The sequence below is a fragment of the Lipotes vexillifer genome, unplaced genomic scaffold, assembly GCF_000442215.2.
Source record: "Lipotes vexillifer unplaced genomic scaffold, Lipotes_vexillifer_v1.1 scaffold76, whole genome shotgun sequence".
Lineage (NCBI taxonomy): Eukaryota > Metazoa > Chordata > Mammalia > Artiodactyla > Lipotidae > Lipotes > Lipotes vexillifer.
The window spans coordinates 2763146-2774522 of record NW_006773751.1 but is presented as its reverse complement, the minus strand read 5'-3'; the positions used below and the strand labels follow the sequence as shown (position 1 = coordinate 2774522).

The 11377-nt window shown below is 40.6% G+C and overlaps 1 protein-coding gene across 2 annotated transcripts in view; it reads left to right on the top strand.

Moving 5' to 3' along the window:
- Window positions 1-11377, top strand: part of SOAT1 (sterol O-acyltransferase 1) — a 45910-nt gene that overhangs the window by 24330 nt on the left and 10203 nt on the right. For both annotated transcript variants that reach the window (XM_007448523.1, XM_007448522.1), the window contains 4 exons: window positions 7581-7729; window positions 8904-8963; window positions 9932-10039; window positions 10928-11210. In XM_007448523.1, coding sequence (XP_007448585.1) covers window positions 7581-7729; window positions 8904-8963; window positions 9932-10039; window positions 10928-11210 — 600 coding nt within the window. The remainder of the gene's footprint in view (window positions 1-7580; window positions 7730-8903; window positions 8964-9931; window positions 10040-10927; window positions 11211-11377) is intronic.

Sequence of the window (11377 nt, the reverse complement as noted above, 5' to 3'; positions counted from 1 at the left end):
TGCGGTATGCGGGCCTCTCACTGTTGTGGCCTCTCCCGTTGCGGAGCACAGGCTCCGGACACGCATGCTCAGCAGCTGTGGCTCACGGGCCCAGCTGCTCTGCGGCATGTGGGATTTTCCCAGACCGGGGCACGAACCCGTGTCCCCTGCATCGGCAGGCGTACTCTCAACCACTGCTCCACCAGGGAAGCCCCGGCAGGCGGATTCTTAACCACCGTGCCACAAGGGATACCCAGAGTATAATATTTTATTTTTTAATTTTTTTTACTTACTAGATCACCAGTTTATTATAAAAGGATATAATAGCTCAGGAACAGCCAGGTGGAAGAGATGCACAGGGCAAGTATGGGGAAAGGGTGTGGAGCTTCCATGCTCTCTGAGTGAGCCATTCTCCCTGCGTCACCATGGGTTCACCAACCCGGAAGTTCCAGAGTATAATATTTTATACTCTCTACTCAGAATATACATGTTTATTTTGTGTTTCTTTCTCTCAGCCTACTTTATAATTTTTTCATGCCTCTGTAAAGGTTACTTTATCCATAAACGACCCTGCTCTTTTCACATTTTAAAACTCAGTCCAAAGCACCCTCTGTTTGGAAGGCTTTTTAGAAGTGTTCTCTTTCTGAAGTGCAAATCTGAATCTCTTTATAAGCCTTTTGCTTAAAACATCATTGGTTTTCAGTTGCCCTTAGGATAAAATGAAAAATTCTTAAAATGGGGGAATTCCCTGGCAGTCCAGTAGTTAGGACTCCTCCTTGCTTTCACTGCTGAGGGCCCAGGTTCAATCCCCGGTTGGGGGAACTTCCCTGGTGGTCAGATGGGTAAGACTCCATGCTCCCAGTGCAGGGGTCCCGGGTTCAATCCCTGGTCCGGGAACTAGATCCCACATGCATGCCATAGCTAAGGAGTCTGCATGCTGCAATTGAAGATCCTGTGTGCCACAACTAAGGCACGGCGCGGCCTAAATCAATCAATCAATTAATCAATCAATCCCTGGTTGGGGAACTAAGATCCCGCAAGCCAAGTGACATGGCAAAAAAAAAAAAAAAACCCTTAAAAGACCTGCATGAACTGTAGACCCTGTTTGCTTCTCCTGCCTCGTCTCTGATCACTCGTGGTGCCTTCACTGTGTTCCAGCTGTAGAATCTTTGCTTCTTGGTGGTTGTTCCCCATTCTTAGAATCTTAGAGGTTGTCTCCTTTAGCTGCTTGTTTTAAAAATGAGGTTCTTTGATAGATTATCTAAGCACCTTGCTTTTCTAGTTTCTAGTTAACTGCCTGCCTCCTTCCTTCTGTTGTCCTTCTGTCTATCTGTTGTGCTGGGACAATCATATAGTCCATGGGCTGGATGAAATTAATGTTAATAGAGATGAGATTGAGAAGATAAGTAAATTAGAAAGCCTATAAGCTTGTCTCCTTTTCAGGTTACTGATAGAAATTTTTAGACAGATTTATTGTGGTCACGTTTTGAAGTTCTAATTAACACGAGTTCCATGCAATAGAAGAACTCATTAGAAGGCAGAAGTGGAGCACTTCTTGTACTGTGTTTCCCCCTTGCAAAGGGAATGACAGTAATAAGCAGTCACTCTATTTCTATCAGTACTTGGATACATGAAAGGAGGATGCTAAGGAAACTTAATAGTGTCCACAACAGAGTTCTTCCTTGTGTCCCAGTGGCAGCAGCTTCAATAAACTTTTAATTTCTCAGAGAAAGAGGACAAAGTCATCGTTGATGAAAAAAATTAGTAAGTCCTTCTAAGAAAGAAGTGGAAATTTTTATTTGCGCCAAATTGAGGATTATAACCTGGGAACAGCCTCTCAGAAAGCCCCAAGAACTGTCTGCCTGTGAGAGGTCATAGACAGTTATATTAAGTTTTTGAGATAGAGGGCTGTACTTTAAATGACAGATTATTGACAGTTTACACAATCCAGATCTAGAGGTACAAAGCAGGTAGTAGGTCATGGTCTTTGGGGCCCCTTACAAGATTAAGAAGGAAGGTTATCTCCTAAGGAGTTGTGACCCTTGATGAGATTAAGAAGGAATGTTATCTCCTAAGGAGGTCTGGTTAATGCACATGCACAATACACACTAAAGGGGAGGGAGGAGGTCCAAACAGGCAAAGAAAAATATTATGTTTAAATCTTTCTCGTCTTGCCGTAAAATGTGAATTTTATATCATCAGCATTAAGAAATGCCTTCATGCTGTTGTCGTCAAACCCAAGTTTGTGTGCCTGGTGCAGTGTGAAACCAAACAACCAAAACATCAGAGTTTGGAGCAGAGAAAAGTTTATTGCAAGGACCAAGCAAGTGTTACACGAAAAACTGGGTTCACTGCTTGGTGGGTGTCAAGCCAAAAAACACAACCAAGGCAGAGAGCGGGAGAAGGATTTATTCCTTTGAGAACACTGGGGATCTTTTCCAAAGCAGTCTCCCCAACAGCAAAATTGGGGAAGTTTTAAGCTAAGGGTACATGCATATTCATGAAGGGGCTTGAGCTGAGAAGCATAGAATTGGGCCAGAGGTCCACAGAGTCTAAGCTTTAGTTGAAGTCATGAGGGTCAACATCATTATTCTATCCTCCACCCCAGTGAGGGCCTTAGTTTCTGCTGAACTCAAAGATATTATGTATATCCCTTGAGGAGGAACTAGGACTTGTGTTTCTTGACTCCTTTTCCTTTGTTCTGCATTCTGTTCTGCATTCTCGTACTTCCCTTGAGATCATTAATTATGAGATCTGTTCAAGGGCAAGCATTGTGACCAGGCTTAGATCACAGTATTACTTAGGCCAAAAATGGCTTCTGATATGTCAAGAAAGCCATGCCTCGTTTTCTTTCTCCGGGGACCCCCTACCCTATCTGCTTACACAAGGAGAATGGGTGGCTCATGCTCAGAAGACATGAACTCTGGGTGGTTTTCAGGGAAGAGTTTTTAAAGGCAACATGTGGGGTGGCGGCTGTAGGGTGTATGACTTCCTTCTGATTGGTTGGTGGTGAGGTAACAGGGTGCTGTTCCAGGAATCTCAAATCAACCTTCTGGTTGAGACCAGTCTGGGGTCTGGGCCTGCAGTTACTGTCTTCTACCTGGAATTGTTCCTGTAGAACAATTTGAAGATACGTATCAGATTGTTATGTATATCCCTTGAGGAGGATCTAGGACTCTGTTTTATTGTTGAACTATCTTTCTTGACTGCTTTTCCTTTGTTTCTGCATTCCCTAATTAGTAACTCTATGAATCTGCCCTTTAGAACTCTGGGAAGGTCTAGGAGGCTCAAGCTTTTTTCCTACAAACAAGAAACAGGAAACACAAAGGCTTTTATACCTGGAAGGGCCCCCACAGCTTCCTGCTCAGTTTCACTGTCCACTGAAAGAACAACTCAAAAGGGAAAAGTTGTGAGTTAAGTTTTATTCAGGAACCTTTTTCAGGGACCTCATAGCCCAAGAAATAGCCTCTTAGTGGCTCTGAGGAGACTGTTCCAAAGAGGCAGGAGAGGAGCCAGGATATATATGAGATTTTTGCCTGGGAAAAACATGTAGTCACGCATAGAAGGATTACTGCTAATCACAAAGAATAGACATCTCAAATTAATGATTTTAGTGCTTTTCTATGTATAGGAAGATGCAAGAATCTGGGGCCATTTGAAAATTTTCCTTAGATGTGCAATTTACTGTCTAGGGGTCAGTATATCCAAAGCACAGAATGCTTCCTTGTTTTCTCCATCCTGAATTCCCCTCAAGGGTGGGTGACTGCAGTAGCAGTGGCTTGATCCTTGTAGAACTGGAATGGTGGGCAACATTCTTTGCTTACAGTAGGAATTTTGGAATATGGGGAGAAAAAGAAGGGGAAAAGAGTGGTTCGATTGATGAGGAGGGTGAGGATAAGGAGGTTGCTGTAGGCTTTGGAACTTGCAAGTTTGGGGGCATGTATGGCAGCTGCTCATCTGTGGGTGAGTAGTGAGTAAGGCACAAGAGCTTGTGCCGTGAGAAGTTGAGTATTTTTAATTTGAGTGGGGTAGATAAATATCAGCTTTTACTGATTTTTTTATAACAGTCATTATGGCTTGTTTTCTTTCCCGTGCTTGTGGTCTATACTTGACCCAGTACTTAATTGGGAAGGGTGCTAGTTCCAGAGTATGAGGAACCCTAGTTAAAAGATTCCTGGCTTCTTTCTTAGTGTTGAATAAAATTTCAGTGGACTAATGTGAATAGGGGGTAAAGTGTTGGTCTTACATGGTTTAGCCCCTCTCCTGCCACCATCCCCCTTCTTTTCTGACCTCAACTCTTATCACTCTTTTGCTTCAACTATAATGTCCTATTTCCTTGCTATTACTCAAACACGTCAAGGGTGTTCCTGCCTCAGGGCTTTTTACCCTTATGCTTCTTTTGGTACTTTTCCCACAGGTATCAACTAACTTGCCCTCTTACTTTCTTCAGATCTTATCAAATGTCATCTTATTTTTGAGGCTTTCTCTGACCTCTCTATGAAAAATAGCACCCTCTTTCCCCCAGACCCTTCTCTTTATTTCTTTCCCTAACACCATCTGGCATACTGTATGTCCTGTTCACCCCTACTGGAATTTTAAGTTCCATGAGGACAGGCACTAGGTTTTGTTCATTGTTGTATCTCCAGTGCCTGCAGCAGTGCCCAGAACTACACCTAGCACTTAGTGGAATGAACAAATTCTTTCCCTTCTTTTTTAGTATATTTCTACGTGAGACAGCATTTTTGTACCTGGAAAAAACCTTCATTTATTAAGCAGTCCAATGCTAGAGCTTAATGAGAAAATAACCACCACCACCACCCCCCACGCTCCTTTTGTTTTGAGTGCCACTTTTTTTGGGTGTTTGTTTTGTTTTTGGTTAGGGAAGCATTGTAACAGGGAAGAGCCAATTTTGACTCCACATTGGATCTGTTTCTTTTACTTTAACCTTTGCTTTTCGTTGCTTTTGTTATTATACGTTTTAATTTCGTTGCTTTTGTTTTGTTATTATACATTATTATACATAATGTTATTATACATATAATCCCATAATGACTCAGGGAACCCTTCCCCTCGGCCTGAATGTTAAACTAAAGTTCCTCTGTTCAGCTCATAGGGAGACATTCTGACCCTGCCCACCTGTGAATGGCTACAGAAAAGAAGAAATTAATACAACCCCTCATATTTTGCAAGATGAACGGCCTTTTTACTTTACTTCCTCACCTCCTCCCCATCTGTTCTATAAAAGAAACTGGCATGCAGACCCCGATAAGATGGTTTTTTGGAAACCCTAGTCCTCCATCTTCTCGGTCTGCCGGCTTTCCGAATAAAGGTGTATTCTTTGCCTCAACACCTCATCTCCCGATTTTATTGGCCTGTTGTGCGGCGAGCAGAGCGAGCTTGGACTCGGTAACAGCATCATGCCTATTGAAAAATTTCAGAATGAAGGTGGGCAGGGTCAGAATGTCTCTCTGAGAGCTGAACTAAGGCCTTTTAGTTTAACAGAGGGACAGGGTTCCCTGTGGCAGGCCATTATGTATGCTTACAGCTATAGACAGTGATTATAATAACAATAGCAATGAAACACAAAGGTTAAAGTAAAAGAAACAGATCCAACTTGGAGTCAGAATTGGCTCTTCCTTGTTACAGTTTGGGGGTAGAAGTTTTTATAAGCAAAATTTGGGGTGAGGGCTGTAGGGTGTATGGCTTCCTTCTGATTGGTTGGTGGTGAGGTAACAGGGCAGTGCTCCAGGAATCTTGCACTCAGCCTAAGTTTGCCATCCTCCATCTGGGTGGGGGCCTTTGTTCTGCAGAAGAGCTCTAAGATATAGTATATTCCTTGAGGAGGAGCCAGGACCCTGTCCCAAGGCTTGCACTATTGTTTCTTGACTGCTCCGCCCTTGTTTCTGCATCCCCTCCCTTCCCTGATAAGCAGCTGTTTGAACCTTCCCTTTGGAACTCAGGGAAGGTCAAGGAGGCTGAATGAAGCCTATTTCCTACAAACAAGAAATGGGGAACACAGAAAGGCTTTTGTGCCCAGTTCTCACTGCCCGGGGCCCCAAAAACATTTGGGAACTCTGGAAGGAAGTAGTTTGAAAAACCTTCATATAGTTCCATTAGATACATTAATATTTTCAGGCTTTACTTTTAAAAGACTTGGCCAAGCTCTTGTTAAAACAGTCCAGAAAAAAACAAACAAACCCAGAATCCAGAAAAAAGGCTACTTCAGGTATTTTAGGTTCAACCTAAATAATATAGTTAGAGGAGAGAGCATTTTTTTTTTTCTTGAAAAATTAGTAACACTTTGTTTTCCTTTGTGTAGATGAGTCCTGCCAATTTTTTTTTTTTTTTTTTTTTTGCACTACGGTGCGGTACGCGGGCCTCTCACTGTTGTGGCCTCTCCCGTTGCGGAGCACAGGCTCCGGACGCACAGGCTCAGCGGCCATGGCTCACGGGCCCAGCCGCTCCACGGCATGTGGGATCTTCCCGGACCCGGACACGAACCCGTGTCCCCTGCATCGGCAGGCGGACTCTCAACCACTGCGCCACCAGGGAAGCCCCTGCCAATTTTAAAATACCACAATTTACAATTTGAGCATCCACAGTAGGTGGCCTATTATAATTTGAAGAAAACATTTTTTTTTGCCTCATACTTTTCAAAAGCTAAGTTTTAAAGTGTTAAAATGTATAATAATTCTGTGTTATAAAAGTGTGTGTTATAGTTAGATAAATATATAGCTGTGGAGGTAGGAGTATACATTATTGTATAAATGTTGGTATCACAGAGAAATGGCATGACTTAAAATATTCAATATAAGCACTGGACACTTGGCGCTGAAGGGGTTGCTTGAGAAGAAAGGGGACTTAAGATTATATAATGGTGACATAATATTGATTTTTGTTTTCCATATAAAAATTTGAAGAGAAAAAAATACTGTCATTTTTAGCATTTCTGTTACTTTGTTTTTGTATATCATTCGTAGGAGTTTATTTATTAGTAGGTGATTACTTTGATTTATGCCTAAAAGGGTATACATGCTTTTTTAAAAATTTTATTTTATTTATTTTAATTTTTGTGGCTGTGTTGGGTCTTCGTTGCTGCTCGTGGGCTTTCTCTAGTTGTGGCAAGTGGGGGCTGCTCTTCGTTGCGTTGCGTGGGCTTCTCATTGCAGTGGCTTCTCATTGCGGAGCATGGGCTCCAGGTGCATGGGCTTCAGTAGTTGTGGCTCGTGGGCTCTAGAGTGCAGGCTCAGCAGCTGTGGCACACGGGCTTAGTTGCTCCATGGCATGTGGGATCTCCCCGGACCAGGGCTCGAACCCGTGTCCCCCGTATTGGCAGGCGGATTCTTAACCACTGTGCCACCAGGGAAGTCCAAAGGGTATACATTCTTAAAAAGACAAATCATCATGTTGCTTTTTCAGTAGCAGTTTCTGAAACTACAGGTCAGCTATAGAAATCACTTTTCTGTTTTTATTCCTGTGAATTCACTTATCATGGATTCCTTTTGATCCAGCTCTATTTAGGAGAACCCTTTAAAAAATGTCAACAACTCATAAGCTAAGGTAGCTCCTAATGCTTTCCTTTATTTGTCTTAAAATTCTAGGAATTGAAGCCCTTTTTTATGAAGGAAGTTGGCAGTCACTTTGATGATTTTGTGACCAATCTCATTGAAAAATCTGCATCATTAGACAATGGTGGTTGTACCCTCACATCCTTTTCTGTTCTTGAAGGAGAGAACAGCCACAGAGCTAAGTAAGTACGAGTAATAGTTTCTTTTAATGCACAAGTCTACTCTAGCACAGCTCAGTGGTCTCAATGTGGATTGCACTAAAAAAGCCTGGATTCACACCGCACTACCTTTTATTAGCCATGTACTGCTATTTTAAACAGTTGAAGGGTGGGTTTCTTCATCTTAATACGTGGATTATAACAAACATGCATACCTCATTTAAGACCATGCTGACTTATAAAGTAACATAGCTAACACTTGTTGAATGCTTTACATTTAAACCAAACAATGACCCTGTGAGGCACATAATATAACTGCATATTACAGGTTAGGAAACTGAAGCACGAAGCAGTTAAATGTTGTCCAAGATTACACAGTGGGGATTTGAACCCAGTGTCCGTGCTCTTCACTATGTCTCATACTGCCTCTCTATTGTACCCTATACAGTACTTGTAATAAAGTACAGTGCAATTAGTATATGTTATTTTAATTGGTCAGTGATCCAGAGCAGTAGAGGGAAGGCTATCAAAGGCCAGTGTGTGCTAATTTGCCATTTTGTGCTTTCCTTGGTTTTATGCCTCTTTGGTCTCTGTCAGTCTCCTGTTCTGGAGAACTGTTTTGACCAGAATAGCTAACCATAGCAGAAGTGCTAATGGTACTGCAAGAAGCCCTAAAGAAGGTGATAATGTTAGATGTTAAAATGTGAGGTTTTAGTAACTGGAGATAACTTTTTAGATCAGGAGACTGTTGGGGATTGTTGGAAGACCTTAGGGGAGGGTATCATAAACATCAGTGCAGTTTTGGAGGACAGACCAAAATAGTATGGGAACTGAGTAAAGTATGACTGGAGGCTTGTCCTTAGGGGTATTTAGGAGAAGGAAGAGTGGTTGTCAGCCTGTGATGCCAGGAATGCATCTCCATAGGGGCTGGGCTGTTGCATATTTTTGAGTGCTGCTGTAGTTAGGTTTGTCTAACATCTCTTCCTTCCTAATCAGATATGTCTGCACCTACCTCACAGCATTGTTCAGAAGAAGCAAATGACAAAACATGCATAAAGTCCTAACACAGTACCTGGGTCATAGTGAGAAGGCAGTTAATATTATAAGCTGTAGTTGGTAATATTGCTTTTCTTATCCATAGGTTTAAATTTCTTGTAATACTTGAAGTACTCATATTTTAATTTTTTGCTCTTCCCAGAGATCTGAGAGCACCTCCAGAACATGGAAAGATTTTTGTTATAAGGCGATCTCTCTTAGAGTGAGTATTTTTAGTTGCTTTTGTTAATTATTTGCATTTAAAAAAATCAAACTATTCTGCTGGTTAGAATCACTGAGTACTCTATGAATGTTTAATAGGTTTGTTCTGTATTCATGTAATACATTGGTTTTTGGTTTTTGGTTTTTGGTTTTTTGTTTTTGTTTTTTGCGGTACACGGTCCTCTCACCGTTGTGGCCTCTCCCACTGCGGAGCACAGGCCCCGGACGCGCAGGCTCAGCGGCCATGGCTAACGGGCCCAGCCGCTCCGCGGCACGTGGGATCCTCCCGGACCAGGGCACGAACCCGTGTCCCCTGCATCGGCAGGCGGACTCCCAACCACTGCGCCACCAGGGAAGCCCTAATACATTGGTTTTGATACTTATTTTTGTACATTTGCCATTTCTTACTCCTCCTTTCTGAACTTTTGGTTCTGTATCTAGTTTCAAAGGAGGAGTTGGAGGTAAGAATGGTTATTGGTCCTCTGATAAATTCCTTGAAGTTGTGCTGCTAGAACAGAAATTTTCTAATTAGGTAAACCACTTCAAGAGAGTTTCGGTGGTGCTGTCTTCTTGATACATAAATTTTTTTCATCTCTTCTTTGGCTAGCCAACTTTGAGACTTGATAGTTTTTTCAGATTTACTTATTTTAGAACCCTGATTGTGTAGATTTTATGGGGGAAAAATAGGCAATGTAAATTAATTGTGGCGCCTTCGTTTGTGAACTGAAAATTAAAGGTGCATTTTGAGTAGGTAATGAATGTGTCTTTTGAAATGTTGTCTGAGTTGATTATCAATCATTGATTTCTTCATTAGAATGCTGATATTCATGAATAATGTTCTGTGATTACTGTTTGAGATGTTTTTGGAGTGTGGATTAAGCATCTTCTGAACTGCTTTGAAGTAAAGTCTTTAATATATGGTGTTTTAAAATTAAATATCGATTAATTTTATTTGGACTACATTTACAGTGAGCTGTTTGAGGTAGACCACATCAGAACGATATATCACATGTTCATTGCCCTCCTCATTCTCTTCATTCTCAGCACACTTGTAGTAGATTACATTGATGAAGGAAGGTAAGACAGTATACCTGTTTGCTTAGTTGATGCATGGGGTGTTGGGAGTTTTCACTATATTTAAATTTTGAAAAAAGATGATTTGGTTAAATTCCAGAGCAGCTGGAATCCCAGAAAATCCCAGAGCAGCTGATTTGAGGGTGAGAGTTCTCTCTCCTGAAAAGTACAACTAAAAAGAATATTAGAAGTTTTATGACTTTTATTTTTTAAATGGTCTATTTTAATAGACCATCTTAGTAGTTTCTAGGTAGTTTTCCTAAATGAGAGAATATTGTATATATGACTTACCAATTTTTCTGCTATGGTATGCATTTTAGGTTGTTTCTAACAATAGGTAGTTATTGGAATTTAACGTTTGAAAAACATGATGTTTTTAATATAAAAATCAAATTATAACTAAAAATGACAGTGTGATAATCATACATTGAATTATGTGCTTTATTAGTAAATTAAAATTTGAGATAATCATAATAGTATATTAGATTTTCGAACTGTACTATTTCATTCTGCAATTCATTGTGCATTCTGTACGTAAATGATTGCTATTTAAATATTTTAAGTATTTACTTTGCCGTAGCGTATTTTAGAGTTTAAAATGTATTAATGTGAGAATCTAATCTTTGAGAAATTCAGTCTTGTTATCTTAGGTTAGTAGTTTAGGTATCTTATGTTCAAAGACCATATTGTCCTAGAGCTTTTAGAAAATAGATAAATAAGTTGTGAAGCTGAGGCTTAGGAGCACAAGTGTTACATCCATGACTTCTGTGTATTAGTGTTGTTGTGTCTCCTAAAATTGAAAGTGTTGGGTCTGAAAGTTTTTAATTTTATAAATCAGTGCTTATTAAAAATCCACTTCTGTGTTCTTTCTCTGTGTTTTTTTTCCCCCAGGCTAGTGCTTGAGTTCAATCTCATGTCTTACGCTTTTGGCAAACTTACTGTTGCTATGTGGACGTGGTGCACCATGTTCTTATGTACACTTACAGTTCCCTATTTCCTGTTTCAACGCTGGGCCAGAGGCTATCACAGGACTTCTCATCCAGTAGTCCATTCTCTCTTGCATTGCTTCCTTTTTGTGGTCTTCCAGATTGGAGTTCTAGGTTTGGGACCACTTTATGTTGTATTAGTGTATACACTACCACCAGCTTCCCGATTCATTGTTATACTTGAACAGGTAATGTTTTGAGTGTTTCTCAATACAATGCTATGCTTAGTTAATAATAATAATTGTTATTTTTTGTTGTATTAGTTGGATAAATTTTCATATCTGGTTCTTTGTGCTATTACCTATAAAATTAAAGTGTTAAACTACATCATCTTGTCTTTTTTTTTTTTTTTTTT